Raw genomic sequence first — 21,321 nt, forward strand, 5'->3', positions numbered from 1 at the left:
CCTTTGCTATGCAAACTATATTTACTTTCCCTTTAAAGGTTAATTGGCCCAAGTCTTGTAAGGGTGTTTTGCCTTCCACTGGATTAACTGGGCTACGTGAAGGCACACAAAAGAAAAAATGCTGCGAGTTCCCAAATCTCCAACAATTAGAGCCAACAACTGTATGCAGCTTTGACAAATGGAGCTATATTTTAAGTTTATCTTTGCTGTAAGCCACACATTTGGGCTGTGTATCAATTTCTGAAGCATAACAAAACCAGGGTCAATATCCTTAAAAGGATAACTCCATGAAGTCTCATGATCCACCGAATAACATTTATAATTTATGTCTTTACAAAACAGCTGTGAAAGGTTACTCCCTGTATAGCCAAATGTTATATTTGAATGGGCTCTATTTATAAAACTTCTCATAAATGACTTATTTATCGCTCAATTTATAAAAATAACCTTTCAGCACATTTACAAGCAAAATAAATCACTCAAAGCAAGTTGTTCGGGAGCTTAAAAAGTAACATAGATAAGGGTAAAACAGAGGAAACGTGAAAAAGCTTTGTGAATCATGCTCATTGGCTGAAAGTATAGACAGATGGTTTCACAGTTTCAAAGATAGCTTATTCTAGAATGGCATTTTGCCCTGGAGGGAACTCACTGTTAATATATGAGGTAGTGCAAAACACTTTCCTGAAGTGAAATTTAAAATATCTCTGTATATTTCAAGCATTTTTAACTACTATATAGAAATAACTGCAATCACTGGCATTTTCTCAGGTCACCACTCATGAGCTCTGCGAATTCCATTTTGAAAGCTGGCTTGCTTTTGCTTCCAGCTGTTAGCTGGGAATAACTACATTTTACTTTTATACCTACAGTCTGCACCCTTGTGGATGCAGAAGACCCCCCCCCCCCATTACTCCCAACACAGCATGTCATTACAGTAAATTAAGTTAGGCAAGCAGGGTCTGAGCAGAGTCTGCTTTGTGCAGACTTGTGAACCAATGAAAAACAGAAAGGAGAATTTTGTGCATCTTACAGCAAGCTGTATACCGTTGTCACGATTTTTAATATATTTTCTAAAAATGCACCTTCAGTCAGAAGCTAAAATATACTAAGAAATTCAAATACAAAATGTCCAACAGTGGAGTAAACCTTTAATCTAATGACAAATGTTAAGAGTAGTTACAAATCTGTTGTAGCTACAACAAGTTAAAGCAGTTTATGAAGAGAACTAAAATACATCTATCACATCCTAGAGCTCTCCTTTAAAGTACAGACACTGCCAGCTTTCCAGCTCATAATGGAAGCAGTAACTCTCAAATAATTGTGTTAATGATGACTGAAGTATGTCATTAGATTGATTTTTAGTTCCATTTGGCCATTCACTACAACCTAATAAACCCCAGTGTCTCTGCTTTCCAGACACTAGTCCATAAGCTCAGTGGTTTACACACTGCTCAGGTCAAACAAAAATAAAAAGGTTAAGGAGAAATTTCACTTTTGTTATAAAAGTGCCATAAACAGACTGGCACTTCAGAAGTATTTTTGCAAATGTAATATTAAAAATTATTTCAATTCTTCAGTCATCTGAATGCTCAAAACTGTCAACAAGCTGAAAATGCCCTTCTTTGCTGCGGTGCACAATTTACTGCTTTGGTGGTCAAGAGACTAGCCACAACCTCCCACCTTGCTGCAGGAGTACTTAGTTGCACAGGACAGGAACCTTATTATTGTTATGCAATGTAAAGATCAGCACTAATGAAAAAACATTTTTTGGTGGACATAAAATGATCAGCAAGCTAAAATGAATCAAACTTAACATTGACTCAACAAAAGTGAAATTTACCCTTATGGTATAAATCTAGACATAGATTTTAAAAAAATCAAATAAAGATTTAAAGCTATGATCAATGCCTAATACAGAAAAATAAAAAGGTACAGCAATACATGGTTTATGACTTGGCAAGAACACAGAAATGTATATTAAAGAAACCAGGCATGAAATTACCCTCCCTGCCTTTTTAGTTGTGTATTTTGCAGCATGAAGAGGAACATGATTTTTATTCACCAAGTTGGTAAACATGACTGCTGTGTCAATTCCTTTTGAAACAGATTTCCATTTATTCTAGTATGGAAATAATCGGTAACCTTAAAACAAAATGGTTAAACAAAATGCAAACAGCTCATACATAATACAACCAATAGTCTAGTAATGCAGCAATTAGTTATTGACATTTGCTTACAGTATATGTGTGCTGATTAAATGTAAATGTTAGACGCATCATGCATCATATAAAACTAGCGTGTATGATAAATGTTCTTTAGACCAAAGAGAAACCCAAGCATAAATGGGTTCAGTTACTTGTAAGTAACAATGATGATATGTCTGTAGGCTGATTAGCGACTAGAAATAAAAAATAAAACAAAAAAACAGAACAAAACGAGAAGAGAACAAACTGGTACATACTCTATCTGTGCTCCACTGGATACAAGGGCTTTGAGGCAGTCCATACTACCTGCCCTTGCTGCTTTGTGTACAGGAGTCTCACCTACGTAGTCCTGAAAAAGAAAATGTTAGCAATACATATAAGCCGATCAGAGATAGTAATCCTTATACTATAACTCTTTTGGAAACATGCTACCACCTTTGTCCTAGGACAGAGTTGTCCAACTGGCGGTCCGCGGGCTGCCCATACTATTTTTTTTGTTTAAAAAAAAAAAAAAAAAAAAAAAAAAACATTTAAACATGGTTGGGAGTCTTCCTATAATATCAAATTTCTTAAGAACTCCCAGTGGTGGAAATGAGTCACTCGACTCAATAACATAACTACAAACAAGAAAAAGAAACACAGACTCCCCACATAGAATGTACCCTAATAGGTATTCGTAATAAACATGCTTTTGGCCTTGATTCACAAAAAACAGCCATGATCTTTATTGAGGGACATATTTTAAAAACAAGGTATGGCCATCAAATCTTTTCTAGGTGACAAGCAAGCATAATTAGTGCCACAATGTCCATGTAAAATGTCATAACGGTCCCGTAACCATGACAGAAATCAATCAACCATGAATGGACAGAGTTTGTGGCCTGAATAGATAAATAAATTCTATGGATGATACAACCAATGATAATGTACAATTGTTCGAAAACAATGATCTGTCACACTGTATGTATAAATATCACGAAGACTCCCAGGAAAATACCCCTGGATATGCATTAATTCATAGACAGTGTATGTGACAGATTTGCATATGTTCAAATAAAGATTTTTACCAGATCACACTCTCCACGTAAAAAATGTGCGGTCACCAAACTAGTGTGCAACTGCAGTGGGCAGTGTACGTGACCTGTATTTATTTTTTGTGTCAAGCACCCTCCTATGGCAGGACCACCTTCGGTTTGCACTTGGCTCTGCCCCCAAAGCCAGGAAATTGATGCTCTGCTCCTCCAGCCGAAAAATCTGGTGCTAGACACAAACCCTACCCTTGAAGTTGGACAGCACTGTCCTAGGACAGTGCCATGACTACACCCATGACAAAATATAGATGAAGATAGTCTACTGTCCATTTAAAAGCATTGAATTCTATTAGCTTTTTGTACACACTGTAAAAATGTAACTGACCTATCACTGTACTTGTGCTATTGGTTACTCAAAACTGCCCACCTGAAAAGGTTTATTGGATAATGGTCTACCATGCACCCAGATTCTCTGTGGTCTCCTCCTGGTACACGCCTGGTACACGCTTTAAATTACGATTGGCCAATCATTGACAAATTTTACCACCTCCATGTAGCATGAGAGTCAACAGATATTGAATACTAGGGAAAGATTATGTATGTAAATCCTCATTCTACATGGAGGTGGTAAAATTGGTCAGCGACTGGCCAATCATAATTAAAAGTGTATACCAGGCTTAAGGGCCCATTCACACTTTCAAAATGCTAGTGCTTTTGGTAGCGTTTTGCTCAGGTGATTTTTGGCATTAACGTGAGAAAGGGAGAAAAAAAAAAAAATTCGACATTCACATTTGGCAATTTTTTTCGCGATCACGTTTAGCGCTTCTATAGCACTGAACGCGATCACAGGGAAATCGCCTGAAAATGGTGCAGGATACAAGTTTGCCAATGTGCATTAATCGCCCAAGTGATAACGGGCCCATAGGGTATTGCACTAACGCTTTAAAAAAGCGAAAGTGCTTGAGCGTTTTGCCGAAATCGCCGGCAAAATGCTCAAGTGTGAATGGGGCGTAAGGATACATCCACACATCCAATTTTATTTGACCAATGATTTGCCAGTTTTACCACTCCAATGCAGTAGAGCTTACCTACACAATCTGTTCATGGTATTCAAGACTGTAGGATTGGCCAATCAAGAGTACGTGTGAGTGAGAGTGCGTGAGAGTGTGTGCGAGTGTGTACCAGGCTTAAGGAAATACTTCCTGCCTCATGCTACTGTGTGATGCAGCTTGCAACCAGATTCCTCCTGCACAGCCTGACCCCTCCAAAGGGCAAAACTCAGGAAAACAGCTGAACATGGTGTTCAGCTGTTTCCGGAGTTTTGCGGGCAAACAAAATTTTCTTCCCATGATCAAAACAAGAAACAGCAATGAAACCTTAAAAACACAAATCTTTGTAGAATATCCAATATTGAGAGGTGGCTTCTGGCACTAGAATGCACAAGCAGCTGTGATGTCCACTAATACAGACTTCATTATTCTTCAATGGATTAGAGGTACATCATAGGATAAACAGACAGCAGTGAGGTAACAGCCTTTGTCCTGACCGTCATTTTGCGAACACTTCCACTTCTTCAGCGGCACGCAATCTGCATAACTGCCTCTGACGAAGCAGAAGTGTCCGCAAAACGGCTGTCAGGCTGCACACTCACTGCTGTCTATTGTCCTATTATCCAGGAGCTCACATGCAAGTCTACCACCTTTATTCAGCTATTACCACACCAATTACCTGTGGTAATGTTAATAAGAAGACATCTAGGACGGAGGCTTCGGGCCATCTCCACAAGGACTGCCAGACACAGTAACTCTTTCTTTCCCTCGGCCGTCAGCCTACTAAATTCCCTACACATACTCCCATCAGCACACAATAACTAAGAACAAGCCATTCCATGACTTTGAACTGTTACGGGACTGTTGCTCTGGCACGGAATGCAAATGTTAGTGCAACATAATGTGAATGTAATTGCTTGCCCTCTGTATATAAGTTGAGTGTAACTTCTGTAATTTTTCTGTTCTGCTGTTCTATGCTACCCATCGTTGTCTCTTGAGCTATATGTACTGTGCCAAATCCAATTCCGGGCATGACCCAGTCATGCTTGGCGAAATAAAGAATTCCTGATTCCTGATCACATTTCATATCTCACCCCACTCCTGATATTCTGCAATTCACCACTTGTCAGATTGCTTAACAATGAATAAACAAGCATATTGAGCTCTTTTGCACCCCCAAAATCGCAGGATGCTGCTTGTTCATTTACCCTTTAAATCTCCCAGACCACTGAAGGGTACATATTGTTTAGCTGTAGCCAAATAGTGTCTGTACAGTGCTTGTTCTGAGAACTGACACGCTACCAATCACGTGGGCTACAGTAACTATGGAACACTACAGCATATAGATCCCGAAAAGGCAAATGTAGCATGCACAGCGTGGACATAGTGTTGCGTGCGCATATTACAACTGCCTGTGCAATAAGGGGGAAGAGTGTTTGGTGGTGTACATGTATGTGCAGCGGGGGTGTGCTGGGCAGAATCTATATAGATTTGGGGAATTACTGGTAGCTGCATAAACCACTTTTATATACTAATACTACAAACTCCTTTCACGCTGATTGTATGAATGGTCACACTCAGGACATTCTGGCTGCTAACACAGCAACAACATTTCACTAAGTGTACCTGTATATGCTTATGGGACGGAGGCAATGAGTGGGAGATGCTGTCTGTGTTATTTATCTTTGGGAAGAGCAACTGGATAAGATTTACAGACACGCTCAACTGATTTTTTTTTCCCCTACCCACTGCAGTTAGCTACATACCCCCACAGACATTTTCCCTTTATGTATCTTTTATTAAATCTAACAGTAAGCATTTAAGCATAAGGAAATGCTAAAAAACATGCTAATCGCAATGTAATACTTTCTAAACAGTGAACTTTAAAAAGTTTTCAAGTGAAATCCCTTTACAATCCTAAATTAGCAGATTTACTCACGGACCTCAAGTGCATTACAATATTGTAAAAGTAATTTCTTGCTCACATGAAGCCAAGTGTTCTCAAATTCCGCCTGATCCAAGAAGTCATAATTGTACTTTGTATAGCTTTTTTCAGTATAGGGCTTTTTGGCCCTCAGCACATCAGGGGTTCTGATTCTTCAGCACTTAACCTCCCTGGCGTTCTGAATCCTAGCCTAGCGCTAGCTACACGATTCCCCCCTCCTTGCTTCCTCCCTCCCACCCTTCCCATCGCTGCCAGCGATCATATCCATCAGGAAATCCCGTTCTGAACAGGATTTCCTTCAGGGCTTCCCCTGTCGCCATGGCGCCGAACGGAATGACTTTTACGCGGCGGGTAGCGGCGCATCGGAGAAACACGCAGCTAGCAAAGTGCTAGCTGCGTGTTTCAAAAAAAAAAAAAAATTTCTTCAAATCGGCCCACCAGGGCCTGAGCAGTGCCCTGAGGCGTTACTGGACGAGCTGAGCTCGTCCGTAACGCCCAGGAGGTTAAATAGGTACTAGTAAGTTAGGAGGGAGGGATGGAAGATGTTCGCTATGATGTACGATGTGAATTTTATTTTACTTTATGTGGTGGAGGGCACTGAGGAGCAGAGTTTTAAATAGAATTTCAGGTGAACAAAACAAAAAAACAAAAAACACTTACCTAAGGAGAGGGAAGGCTCTGGGTCCTAATGAGCCTCCCCGTTCCCCTCACGGTCCCCGTGTTCCATCGCTAGCTCTTCCGTTCTAATGTTCTGCTGCAAGTGGCACCATACTGCACATGCATGAGAGAGCGTGCTCGTGCAGTATGGAGCGGCCCATCTTCGGAAGCACTTAGACTCCCGAAGACTTCCAAAGCCTCCTGCAGTGGCAGAGAGCAGCCACCGATCCAACGGTCGGAGACTGCTAACAGGGGAGCCATCGCTGGAACACGAGAACCATGAAGGGCAAGAAAAAGCTCTGTAGGACCCAGAGGCTTCCCTGTCCTTAAGTATCAGTTTTGTTTTTTAAATTTACTTCAGACTCTGCAAGGAGGTCATATGTAGAGTATAGTACTACTATATTACTTAATTTGTAGTCACCAACCCTAAATTTAACAACATATCAAATTAATTGCAAAGGGATTTTGAAAATTGGCACAGTAGCTGACAAAAGTTACATGAGTTATGCTACATTCATCGCACTGCAATAGTGTGTCTATGCGACGTTCATAGTGCATGCAGATGCAGGGGGCCAATAGAAGCCCCAGGTAAGTGTCAGTTTTGGTTTATTTAACCATTCCACAGAACCCTTTTAAGTCAAATGCACCTGTTTAAACAAATGACAGCTCATATAAAATTATTACTCTTTTGTAATATACTATTACATATTAAAATGCTATATCAATTTTAGTTTGCATAATAGCTCAGCTGGATGTCACAATAGTGACTAGGGAAGGTCAATACGATGCAAATGATTTGATGCAGAATTACGCAAATGTTGTATGAAAATGTACCAATCAGTCTTTTACAGGTGGAATTTGATTAGTTCATTTTCAAGCTGAAAAAATGTGCACAAACCTGCATCAACAGAGAATTATTTGCACTTCATTGACCATCCCTACGAGTGGCAAATTACACAATTGGCTTTATTATTACAGCAGAGATGTTATTTCAGTAGAATCCCTTTATAGTAAACTCCAAGGGACCAGAAAAAAGTAGTTTACTATATCAGAACTTTACTATATCAGAATTGTTCATACACTGAATATTTATACGGATGCAGTTGCTGGGACCTAAGGCCGAACTTGCTATAGCCAGAGGTTTACTATATAACAAGATTCTACAGTATACTGTATAGAAAAGATTCCTGTGTACACATAAAAGCCAGATATGTATATTGGATTTTAAAAATAGTGACTGCTTTATTTCATTTTTGTGGTCTATGCACGGTTATTACTTTATATTCAAGTTATTTATGACTTATCTGAGAAATAGAACACTAACATATTTTCTCTTAATTACAGTTAACATTTATTAGAAGCTTAGGGCTGTGGAGTCGGTACAAAAATCATCCGACTTCAACCGACTCCAGGTTGCTCCGAATCCACAGCCCTGCAGGAGTTGGTGCATTTTTTCCTCACTCCAACTTCAGGTACGAAGACTCTACAGCTCTGGATTTTACTACTGTAACTATTTAACGATATTGGATGCAGTAACAAAAATGTGAAAAATTACAAATCACCAATGAGAGTAGCCACAACAGCACCTGAGTTTTCCTGCATATTCTTGCAACAGCCGAGTCAACTTGGAAGTTCTAAGCATTCACCATTCCCTTACCTGTTTATTTACATTAGCACCTGCTTGAATAAGCCACATTAGGCAGTGAGGATGTCCTCCGAAAGCAGCAATATGTGCAGGCGTCTGAGCGAACCGAGTTGTACTGGCATTAACAGAGCAACCTGCTCCAACCAGCTGAACCAGGCAATCCAACTGTGAAAAACGAGGGACACCGTTAATCAGAATGCAAACTGCATAAATCCCAGCCTTTGCTTTGCTCCATGATCAGAAATGCTGTAGCATCACATTATCTGGTTAACCAAACTAAGCATTCGCTACTAAATAAACAGGAATGCAAAAGACATTAGTACAATGGAAGAAACTTTGCATTAGGTTTCCATATCCTAAAGTGAAAATCTACAAATCAGTACAAGGGCCCTTTTCCATCATCAAGATTTTGTGATTCGATTAGGAATGCCTGTGGACCACAAAATGCTAGGAACAATCAAAGTGAACGTTTTAATTAGTGCAATGTGTTTGCTTTGCAATTTTTTCTGATCGCAATCGCCAGCATGCTGCTCCTCAGCTCATACACAAAGTATAGGAGCATAGTAAAATCACTCAGCAACATGCCGCTATGCGATTTCCTCATGATTCAGCAATTCAAATACTTTCCTTGCTGGGTTTTTTTCCCCTCCTATCGAAAATCACAAACGCACTGCAAGCACAGCGTACACCTGAAAGATTGTGGCGGAATAACGGTGGTGGAAAATAGAAAACAATTGCTTTTCTTTGTGCAAGGAGGCCCTAAATGAAGCCTTGAAAAGACACGCTTCACTCTTGTTTTGAATAAAAAGAAGGCTTCCATGGCACTGCAGGAAGATAGTATAAAAATTGGAACAAAGTTTTCCAACATACATACAGACATACATATTTAAAGGATACCACAACTGAAATGTGACATAATGAGATAGACATGTGTATGTACAGTGCCTAGCACACAGATAACTATGCTGTGTTCCTTTTTTTTCCCTTTCTCTGCCTGAAAGAGTTAAATATCAGGTATGTAAGTGGCTGACTCAGTCCTGACTCAGACAGGAAGTGACTACAGTGTGACCCTCACTGATAAGAAATTCCCTTTTTTTACCTCTTTCTTGCTCTCAGAAGCCATTTTCTGCTAGGAAAGTGTTTTATAGTTGGAATTTCTTATCAGTGAGGGTCACACTGTAGTCACTTCCTGTCTGAGTCAGGACTGAGTCAGCCACTTACATACCTGATATTTAACTCTTTCCGGCAGAGAAAGAAAAAAAGGAACACAGCATAGTTATCTGTGTGCTAGGCACTGTACATACACATGTCTATCTCATTATGTCACATTTCAGTTTTGGTATCCTTTAAAAATTCCCCGTGTTTTATTTTGGTAACTATGGGGTAGTGGAGAAAGGGGTTAAAAATAAAACAAACAATTTAAGTATCCTATGAATTAGTGTATTAGGGTGCATTTAGATGTATTTTTACTTTTTGCCACAAGATGGTGCTAGACTAAGTTCTGTGTTGAGTAAATATAACAAGGAACCAAATGTGTACATTTGTTTCCATCCGATTTTTGTTAATCAGCGCTGCAGGAAGCTGTGAGTCATCGGAGACACAGTGATCGGGGATGGAAACAGCTGTTATCCATTCCCCGATCACGGAGGGACAAGATTGCGGACGGGAGACAAGCGGTGATCGTGAGCGGCATCTGTAAATAAACAGTACGCTTATCTACTCCCCTGAGCCTGTAGTGAAGTTCTGCGGGGAGTAGATAAGCATACCAAGGGTCGCTAAGTGGTTAAAGAGGAACTTCAGTGAAAATAATGTAATAAAAAAGTGCTTCATTTTTACAATTAGATTTAGTCAGTGTTTGCCCATTGTAAAATATTTTAAATCCCTGATTTACATTCTGACATTTATCACATAGGGGACATTTTTTACTGCTGGCAGGTGATGTAGCTGCTGCTTACTTTTTCGACAGTTGGAAACAGCCATTTCCCACAATGCAACAAGGTTCACAGACAGGAAACTGCCAGGACCATGGTCCTCAGAGTTTCTTGTGGGAGGGGTTTCACCACAATATCAGTCATACAGAGCCCCTGATGATCTGTTTGTGAAAAGGAATAGATTTCTCATGTAAAAGTGGGTATCAGCCACTGATTGGGCTGAAGTTCAATTCTTGGTCACGGTTTCTCTTTAAAACGGGCAGTTATAAAAATCCAAATGCTAGCACTACAGTTGTGTTCAAAATTATTCAACCCCCACTGAAATTGAGTGTTTTGGCCAGTTTGACATTGATTTTGATCATTTCAGTCATATTGTTTACAATTAAATCAAAGAGGCACTTGTAAGTCAGACAAATACAGGGAGTGCAGAATTATTAGGCAAATTGTATTTTTGAAGAATAATTTTATTATTGAACAACCATGTTCTCAATGAACCCAAAAAACTCAATATCAAAGCTGCATATTTTTGAAAGTAGTTTTTAGTTTATTTTTAGTTTTAGTTATTTCAGGGGGATATCTGTGTGTGCAGGTGACTGTTACTGTGCACAATTATTAGGCAACTTAACCAAAAACAAATATATACCCATTTCAATTATTTTTACCAGTGAAACCAATATAACATCTCAACATTCACAAATATACATTTCTGACATTCAAAAACAAAACAAAAACAAATCAGTGACCAATATAGCCACCTTTCTTTGCAAGGACACCCAAGGCCTGCCATCCATGGATTCTGTCAGTGTTTTGATCTGTTCACCATCAACATTGCGTGCAGCAGCAACCACAGCCTCCCAGACACTGTTCAGAGAGGTGTACTGTTTTCCCCCGTTGTAAATCTCACATTTTATGATGGACCACAGGTTCTCAATGGGGTTCAGATCAGGTGAACAAGGAGGCCATGTCATTAGTTTTTCTTCTTGTATACCCTTTCTTGCCAGCCACGCCGTGGAGTACTTGGACGCGTGTGATGGAGCATTGTCCTGCACAAAAATCATGTTTTTCTTGAAGGATGCAGACTTCTTCCTGTACCACTGCTTGAAGAAGGTGTCTTCCAGAAACTGGCAGTAGGACTGGGAGTTGAGCTTGACTCCATCCTCAACCCAAAAAGGCCCCACAAGCTCATCTTTGATGATACCAGCCCAAACCAGTACTCCACCTCCACCTTGCTGGCGTCTGAGTCAGACTGGAGCTCTCTGCCTTTTACCAATCCAGCCACGGGCCCATCCATCTGGCCCATTAAGACTCACTCATTTCATCAGTCCATAAAACCTTAGAAAAATCAGTCTTGAGATATTTCTTGGCCCAGTCTTGACATTTCAGCTTGTGTGTCTTGTTCAGTGGTGGTCGTCTTTCAGCCTTTCTTACCTTGGCCATGTCTCTGAGTTTTGCACACTTTGGGCTTTTGGGCACTCCAGTGATGTTGCAGCTCTGAAATATGGCCAAACTGGTGGCAAGTGGCATCTTGGCAGCTGCACGCTTGACTTTTCTCAGTTCATGGGCAGTTATTTTGCGCCTTGGTTTTTCCACACGATTCTTGCGACCCTGTTGACTATTTTGAATGAAACGCTTGATTGTTCGATGATCACGCTTCAGAAGCTTTGCAATTTTAAGAGTGCTGCATCCCTCTGCAAGATATCTCACTATTTTTTACTTTTCTGAGCCTGTCAAGTCCTTCTTTTGACCCATTTTGCCAAAGGAAAGGAAGTTGCCTAATAATTATGCACACCTGATATAGGGTGTTGATGTCATTAGACCACACCCCTTCTCATTACAGAGATGCACATCACCTAATATGCTTAATTGGTAGTAGGCTTTCGAGCCTATACAGCTTGGAGTAAGACAACATGCATAAAGAGGATGATGTGGTCAAAATACTCATTTGCCTAATAATTCTGCACTCCCTGTATAACATAACATTTATAATGAAATAACCACAAATGTCTTTTCTGTGCTCACATCATTATCAGTTTTATTCAACCCCCAAGTGACATTCATTCTTAGTACTTAGTACAACATCCTTTTCCAGTTATAACAGCATTTAAACTTGAAGCATATCTTGACACAAGTGTCTTGCAGCGATCTACGGATATCTTAGCCCATGCTTCATGGGCAAAAGCCTCCAGTTCAGTCACATTCTTACGCTTGCGCGCTGCAACTGCTTTCTTTAAGTCCCGCGAGAGGTTCTAAGTCGGATTTAAGTCTGGTGGCTGGGATGGCCACTCCAAAATGTTCCAGCCTTTAATCTGCAACCATGCTCTAGTGCAGGGTTCCCCAACCCTGTCCTCAAGGCCCACCAACAGTGCATGTTTTATGGAAATCCAGAGAGGTAGTTAATCCGCTCTGCTGACACACTAATTACCTCACCTGTGCAAGTGTGTGGTTTCCTGCAAAACATGTACTGTTGGTGGGCCTTGAGGACAGGGTTGGGGAAACTCTGTTCTAGTGGACTTGGAGGTATGCTTGGGATCATTGTCCTGTTGAAAGGTCCAACGTCTCCCAAGTCTCAGGGTTGTGACGGACTGCATCACATTTTCATCCAATATCATTCTGAACACAATTACAAATGAACACTTAATTCCCTAAAAACCTTTACAGCATTGTGGGTTGAATAATTTTGAACACAACTGTAACTGGTTATTTTTTAGGAGTTGCTTGCCATTACTTGGGACGTTTATGCTGGAAACACCATGAATTTTTTCGGCAGATAGGTGGCTCGATAGATAATTTCCAACAGGTCCAATTTGATTTTGACCGTCTTATCGATTTTCTCATAAAAGTGAATGGAAGTCTATCAGAAAACGATCGGAAAGTAGATCTCCTCCCCCAAAAAAACGCATTAGTGTATGCAAGGAAGCACTGACTGATCCTTGCTAGTTATTTCACAAGCGATTTCAGGCACTTTTCACTGGCACATACGGCTGTCGCATCATGAATCAACACCAGGGATGGGCTTTCCAGTAGTTTACTACTCGAAATCGGTATTCAAATGAAGTCTAATGACTTCACGTGTGCCCACAGGCAGCGGGGAGTTAACTTAACCAGAAGTCTTGGACGTCTGCATTTTATTACACGTCATAGACGTAATGAAAGTCGCGTTCTATGACTCACTATCGCGCTTCCCCTTTCAAGCCAGAAAGAGGAAGCGCGGAAGTGAGTCTTGGAACGCGACTTTCATTACGTCTATGACGTGTAATAAAATGCAGACGTCCAAGACTTCTGGTTAAGTTAACTCCCCGCAGCCTGTTGTCACATGTGAAGTCAGACTTCATTTGAATTCCGAATTAGAGTAGTAAACCATTCGAAAGCCCATGCCTGATCAACACTACCAAAGTACTTTTAGCATGATTGTTAGATAAGTCAGTCTATACAAGTATTTTGCTGAGGACTGCAACTCATTGAGCACAATACAGCTAAAGGCTAGTACACACTAGCAATTTTGATTGACCAATGATTGCTCAATTTTACCACCTCCATGTAGTATGAGGGCCAAACAGATTTTCAGTTCTATGCAGATTATATAGGTAAATGGTCATACTACATGGAGGTGGTAAAATTGAGCAATCATTGGTCAATCAAAATTGCTAGTGTGTACTAGCCTTTACAATGTCCTAGCATTTTGCTACAGCTGTAGTAACCGCCAGTAATCACTTGCAGTGCGACACACAACGCATTTGACTTTTAAAGTGGGATGAAACTGTAAACTGAAAACTCTTGTACCTATAGCTAGGTAGAATAGTATTAATTAACAGTTCTCTCCTATCATTTTTGTTTTTAAATTAAAATGTATATATTACCTCTGTCCCTGCGCTTCCTAGTATACTGGAAGGTGTAGTATGCACTCTTCTGCTTAGAGCTCACTTCTCCCTTGTAGAGAAACCTTTCCAACAGTCGATATGTCATTCGGAAATGTAAATGTGTGGCTGTGACTTCAGACTGTGGTATTGGGCCAGTTGAAAGCCATTTACATTACTCTTCTACCTAGCAATAGCACAGTATGGGTTAATTTTCAGTCTCTACGAGGGAGCAGAAGGGTAGGAGTGAGCTAGGCCACTGGGACTGTGCAGAGGCTCAAAAAACATCACCCGCCCGAGACCCCCCCCCCCCCAAGAAAAAATGATTGCTGTACAGTTACACTGCTTAGTTATCTGTCAAGTGGCTGAAAAAGAAGAAGAAGGCGCTCAGGTGCAAAGGGTATAATACCCTTACTAAAGATGTCAGTGATGAGACACGGAATTCTGAGAAACCTGTATCAAAAATAGATTTTCAATGTTAACTATGCCTCAGGCAATGAAAAAAAAAAAAACATATCTGCATGCAGCTTTATGAAGGTGATGAAAACTAAAACTATTTTACTATTTCACTGACTATGAAAAAAAACTTAAAAGTGGTTGTTTCTAGCCAAAGAAATCTACATTTCTAACATTTGCTGTGATCAACCTTTTAGCCCTATATGGTTCCTTTTGATGCTAATTCAAGCACTCAGACTACCAAGAATAATGAATGTAAACCACCTTGAAAGTTACAGTACTACACCGGTCAGGTGCCAGGGAAAATAACACCTGCTCATCGGTACTACTTTGAAACAAAGCTCCCCCGATTGGCAAGACTGTCAAGGACCTTTTAGTTATAAGTGCTTCCAAAGCTGTGGCTACCCCCAACTGCATGGCTGCAGCCCACCCCCAGCTCGGCAGCCACAGCAATACAGATGGGGGTGGCCACAGCTTCGGAAACACTTAAAGGGAATCTGACTCTCTTGCTGATCTTGATTTCTTGCTTTCTCCAGCCCCCTCCGGCCTGATCTCCCCCACAGCATCCTCCTCTCACTCCATTTCTCCGCGATTGGCCCTGGAAAGTGCTCTGGTCCGTGGCCAACTACTTATGCGCAGCCCGCCGTGCACTCCCGCTGCGTTCACGTCGCCTTGAACATTCTGCGCAGGTGCAGAACGCTCCTAGCGATGGGAGTGAGACAGAGGAGCGTGCCTGGCCGGACCACGCATGCGCCGACTAGCCCCAACTGATGGAATTTCCAGAGCCAGTACCAGACGAACGGAGAGACAGAAGAAAATGCTGTGGAAGCAATCAGGCCGGAGGAAGACCCAGGTAAGGGTATTTTATTGGGGGGTCCTGGTCTTAGGTACACTTTAAAGTTGTGCTTGATTTACCACCACAAACTTGACAAAGACATTTTAAAAACAATGCCACATTAGTGCATAGGTTTGTTTAATGTCTATCACATATAAAAAAGAAAAACTTTGATGTGCAAGTTCTCCATCTTTAAAGTGGACCTGAACTCTTGCACAGGACACAAGGAAAACAAATGTACCCTGTATGTATTGAAAGAGTTTAGCCAGTGTAATCTCCCCCCCCCCCCCCCCTCATTTGTAGTAGCAGATTTAGGAAAGGCACACCTTGCCGTGAGTAGTTGGGTGCACAACCTTGATGTAGAAGCAACATCAGTTCAGTACAATCAATTCAAGGTCGGTCGGCACACCAATTCGAGTCCCCAAGCACATTTATTGAATGCACAGCATGACAATTGTTTCGGGGCCGCGGAGGGTCCCCTTCATCAGATAAGTGCAGACATATGACAGATTGCACAGGACACAAGGAAAACAACAAATGTACCCTGTATGTATTAAAAGAGTTTAGCCAGTGTAATCTCCCCCCCCCCCCCCCTCATTTGTGTGTAATCACTAGTTGTAATGTGATCTCCCCATGTGTCACATGACTGCCTATGGCAGATAAGCCTATTTGAAAGTACAGGCTGTAAACAATATGTCTGCTTCCATGAATCAGTGCAGATTTATTTAAGGATTTGTATCAGCTGTAGCAAAGAAATGTTTTTGTTTAAAGTTTATAATGCTGTTATGCATCTTTTAGAGCAGTTCTGAGTTCAGGTCCACTTTAATAAGAATCATAGCTTGGAAGTAATTTCCCAACAATAAATTATTACTCAAGTTCACTAAACATCAAAGGACCCCAATGTAGCTTATCCTTCATGCACCAAGCCAGGAAACCTTCAAATGCACCCTTAAAGAGAACCCGAGGTGGGTTTGAAGAATATTATCTGCATACAGAGGCTGGATCTGCCTATACAGCCCAGCCTCTGTTGCTATCCCAAACCCCCCTAAGGTCCCCCTGCACTCTGCAATCCCTCATAAATCACAGCCACGCTGCTGACAAACAGCTTGTCAGGGCCCTTTTCCACTACAGCGTTTGCGATTGCTTAATCGCAAAACCGCAAACCGCTAGTGATTTGTCAAATCGCTACAGTTTGCTTTTAGCATAGGAATCGCGGTAGGTCATTTCCACTACCGCGATTCGTTTTTGACCGGATCGCGATCGCGCGGCGGAGCGATTATTGCCGCGATTTTGCTATGCAGTGCATAGCATAGCAAAATCGCGGCCGCGAACGTCGGGGAATCGCCGGTAATTGCGATTCAGCAATCGCTAGCGTTCAGCGTGAACGCTAGCGATTGCTAGTGGAAAAGGGCCCTTAGAGCTGGCTGTGTTTATCTCTATAGTGTCAGTCTGCTGCTCTCCCCGCCTCCTGCAGAACTCCAGTCCCCGCCTGCATCCCTTCCCTCCCTGCTGATTGGGACCGGAGCTATGCAGAAGGCGGGGGAGCAGCTGAGACTGACACTACAGATGTAAACATAGCCTCACAGCAGGGCTGTGATTTATGAGGGATTGCAGAGTGCAGGGGGACCTTAGTGGGGTTTGGGATAGCAACAGAGGCTGGGCTGTATAGGCAGATCCAGCCTCTGTATGCAGATAACATTCTTTAAACACACCTCGGGTTCTCTTTAAAACAAACTACTTGAGACAAGCTTATAATTTGTCTTAGCCAGATGTTAAAGCTCACTGTCAGCTGCTAGCCTTTTCATCACCTCACCTTATACCTAAACACCGCTATTCTTTAGCTATTGTCACTTTGCAAAAGCAGGGTCCTCCTCTTACGAATTTTTGCTTCGACGCAGGGATCACACTTGTTAAAGTAAACTCTAAGTAGAAGATACTTACCCCAGGATAGGGAAGCCTCTGTATTTTCCAGGGCTGTGGAGTCGGAGTAATTTTGGGCACCCGGAGTCGGAGTTTCATAAACTGAGGAGTCAGAGGATTTTTGTACAAAATCCACAGCCCTGTTAAGTATTAGACTAAGGAATCGGAGTCGAGGAGTCGGAGCAATTTTGGGAACCCGGAGTTGGAGTCGTGTTTTCATAAACTGAGGAGTCTGAGTCGGAAGATTTTTGTATCGACTCCACAGCCCTGGTATCTTCCAGAAGCTTTCTCCATCTCCATCCACCTCACCGTGTTCCAACGCTGTATCCTCCTGAAGCTCCCGTGCAAGAATGAGCACGGCTGCACTACGCCTGCACATTAGCACGGACCTGCTTGGGCTATGGCGCAAAAAGCGGAGCTCAATCAGACCTGTGCTTCTGCGCATGAGCCTTCAACAAGTTTACTGGATTATACACAGGCTTCCCTCTATTAAAAGACACCTGAAGTGAAAGAGAGATGGAGGCTGCCATATTTATTTACTTTTAAATAATACCAGTTGCTGGCTGTCCTGCTGACCCTGATGCCCTCATACTTTTAGGTTTCTGTATAGGAGGATCTATATATGTGATGAAACCACAAAGCAGTATTTTGTTTCCAAAGTTCAATATCACACTTGAGGCTAGTTACACACCAGGACGTTGCGTTTAGGGGACGTTATAGGGCACATAACGTGCCCCTAACGCAACGCCTGGTGCTCTCTGGTGTGGACGTTGGAGTGAGCCGCGTTGTGCAGCTCACTCATGCGGCATCACGTGGTCCCGCCCGGCCAATCGCCGCACAGAGCGGCCGCTCCAGGAAGTAAACACTGCATGTCACTGAGTGCAGTGAATATTAATTAGCCATGTGCCTGGCCGCTCTCCCCTCCTTCCCAACATGACTGAGCATGTGCAAACAGTCTAACGCGGCTTAGCCACGGAGAACGCACAGCATGCAGCACTTTGCTGCGTTACAATGTAACGCAACGTGGGCAGTGTGAACAGCCCACTTGTGTTACATTGCTGTGCGTTGGGGGAGCGTTACAGGCTGCACTAACGTGCGCCTGTAACGTCCCTGTGTGCAAGAAGCCTAATTATATCCAAATTTTCAAAAGAAAAAAAAAAAAAAAAAACTTTGTATTTTGTCAATAAAAGTTCTTCATAGTAAATGTTGAAGATCATTCTATTTTGACAGACAGCAGACATTATGTGCTTTGTTTGATGAAACAGTACATTTCAGGTACTGATGGTCAAGTAGATGCAAATAACTTCAAGTTGATGCACATTTATATGCAAGTTTATGCAGCTTGAAAATTAACCAATCAAATCCTGCTGAAGTAAAATTTGATTGCTTCATTTTCAAGCTGCATAAATCTGCATCAACTCGAAGTTATTTCCATCTACCTGACCATCATTAATTTCAGGCAACGACACTAGACCGTTTCGGGTTGTTAACCCTTTGTCAGGCCTTTACAAAGCAAAATGAATATCTTTACAAGATAACATACATAATCTAGGAGACAAGACATATATACAGTATATTGGGGCATCTGTTCCAACCAGACACAACCCGGCACCTGACTGATGATTGGCAAGGAGAGGACCAGCTGCAAACAAACAGTGTGCCCTCATACGTTTAGCCAGAGACCCTGAACAAGCATGCCAATCAGAAGTTTCTGCCAAAATTAGCTTGCCTGCTTATTTCCGGAATGTGATTCAGACACTACTGCAGCCAGAGATCAGCAGGACTGCGAGGCAACTAGTATAGGCTAAAAGAAAACATATGGCAGCCTCTATGTACCTCTCGCTTCTGGTTCCCTTTAAAGTGCACCGGAGATGGTTCCCCTTAAAATGTATACATACCTGGGGCTTCCTCCAGCCCCCTCTTAATCCCCAGTCACCTTCTCCTTCGCCCACAACTCGTCCCAAAATATCCTCCAGTCGGCACATGCGCAGTCTGGTCAGGCGCACACTCCAATCTCACTCTCGCCGCTGGGACTGTTGTGCGCCTGCACAGTAAGACTGCGCAGTCGCAGAACACCCAAGGCAAAGTGATCACGGCAGGACTTTTCAGGGCCAATTGCGAAAGAACGGGGAGTCGGAAGAGGACGGTGTGGGAGTGATCAGGCCAGAGTAGGTTAGAGGAAGCCCCAGGTTTGTATATTTTAGTGCTGTGGCCCCAGCTCAGGGTCACTTTAAGGCTAACAACCATTGGGGGCACTTTTATTCCCTACAAGTACACTTTAAAATTGTAGACATTTTACCGCAATGTGAAATCACATGCAAAAATGGAATGGAAACCTCTACGATTGTGTATAGCTTAAAAAAAAAAAAACCACACACACACACACACACACACACAACAACCTTCTTTTCACACACACCGCATGCAATTTCTCGTACAAATTCACTGGCTACTGTAAAAACACCTAAAGTAGGGAACACACTTGCAGGGCTTGTTCACATTGCAGGCATTTTCAGGGTTTTTTTCAGCCGCCTGCGGTTTTTAAAAACGTCCCCACGACCGTGTGGCCAATTAATGTCTATGAAAAAGTTCATATCAGGGCGGGCCGTTCACAGTGGGGCTAGGAAAGCAGTGCGTGTCCATTTTCGGGGAGATTCCACGTCAATGGAAGGTATAGGAAAACCAGCGAACACGTACAAAAACCCGCAATAAGGCGATTGTGCTTGCGTTTTTTTAAGAATAAATACATTGTATTTATTTTTTTCCGGGTCAAAGAGTTCACTTCCTGACTTGCGTCAGGTAGTGAATTACAAAACCGCTCGGAAAAACCATTAGAAAACGCTTATGCAAAAAAACGAATCGCCCACCCAAGCCCCAGAAAAAAATAAAATAAATAAAAAAAAGACTCCTCAGAAAAAAAGACCAAAACCCAATGCGGACGGACATGCAAACGAAACGCAATGTGAACAAGGCCGCAGAGCCTTTTTCCCCTGCAATTCCCGGTTCCCACTAACGTACTGTGAATTTTTGTTTGCGGTAGCATATACTGTCATTACAAACTTGAGCGTCATGCGGGAAAAAGCGGAAAGCTGTGCGATTTAAAGAGGAGCTGTCAGCCATACTATCTCAGAAAAAAATAATAATAACAATAATAATATTATATATAGATAAATACTTGCTCTACTTACATATGTATTGCACTGTCCACATTATGATTCCTGTGAATTTTATAAAGGAAAAGTAGAGAATCATATTCTAGACAGTTTCCATATTTACTGTGGCTATTTTGAAGCCAGTCGTGATGCAATATCCGCCCTTAAAGAGAGTCTGAAGCGAGAATAAATCTCGCTTCAGACCTCATAAATAGCAGGGGCACGTGTGCCCCTGCTAAAACGCCGCTATAGCGCGGCTTAACGGGGGTCCCTTCACCCCCAAATCTCCCTCGATACACCCGGGGAGCGCTTCCTGGTTGGGACAGGGCTAACCGCCGCAGCCCTGCCCCAAGCGCGTCTGTCAGCGCGCATCGCCGCCTCTCCCCCGCCCCTCTCAGTCTTCCTTCACTGAGAGGGGCGGGGGAGAGGCGGCGATGCGCCGCTGACAGACGCGACTGGAGGCAGGGCTGCAGCCGTTAGCCCTGCCTCCAGGAAGGGAAATTCTGCGACCTTTCTACGACACACTTTTGCGGGGGGTGGGTTGGGGGTGAAGGGACCCCCGTTTAGCCGCGGGATAGCGGCGTTTTAGCAGGGGCACACGTGCCCCTGCTATTTATGAGCTCTGAAGCGAGATTTATTCTC

The 21,321-nt window shown here is 42.3% G+C and overlaps 1 protein-coding gene across 1 annotated transcript in view; it reads right to left on the bottom strand.

Moving 5' to 3' along the window:
- The window catches only part of ANKRD10 (ankyrin repeat domain 10), a 62,406-nt gene that overhangs the window by 36,945 nt on the left and 4,140 nt on the right, over positions 1-21,321 (bottom strand). The window contains exons 2-3 of the mRNA XM_068268050.1: positions 8,544-8,696; positions 2,462-2,553 (exon numbers count right to left, since the gene is read on the bottom strand). Of these exons, the coding sequence (XP_068124151.1) occupies positions 2,462-2,553; positions 8,544-8,696 (245 nt within the window). The remainder of the gene's footprint in view (positions 1-2,461; positions 2,554-8,543; positions 8,697-21,321) is intronic.

Source organism: Hyperolius riggenbachi, chromosome 2, assembly GCF_040937935.1.
Source record: "Hyperolius riggenbachi isolate aHypRig1 chromosome 2, aHypRig1.pri, whole genome shotgun sequence".
NCBI classification, from domain to species: Eukaryota; Metazoa; Chordata; class Amphibia; order Anura; family Hyperoliidae; genus Hyperolius; species Hyperolius riggenbachi.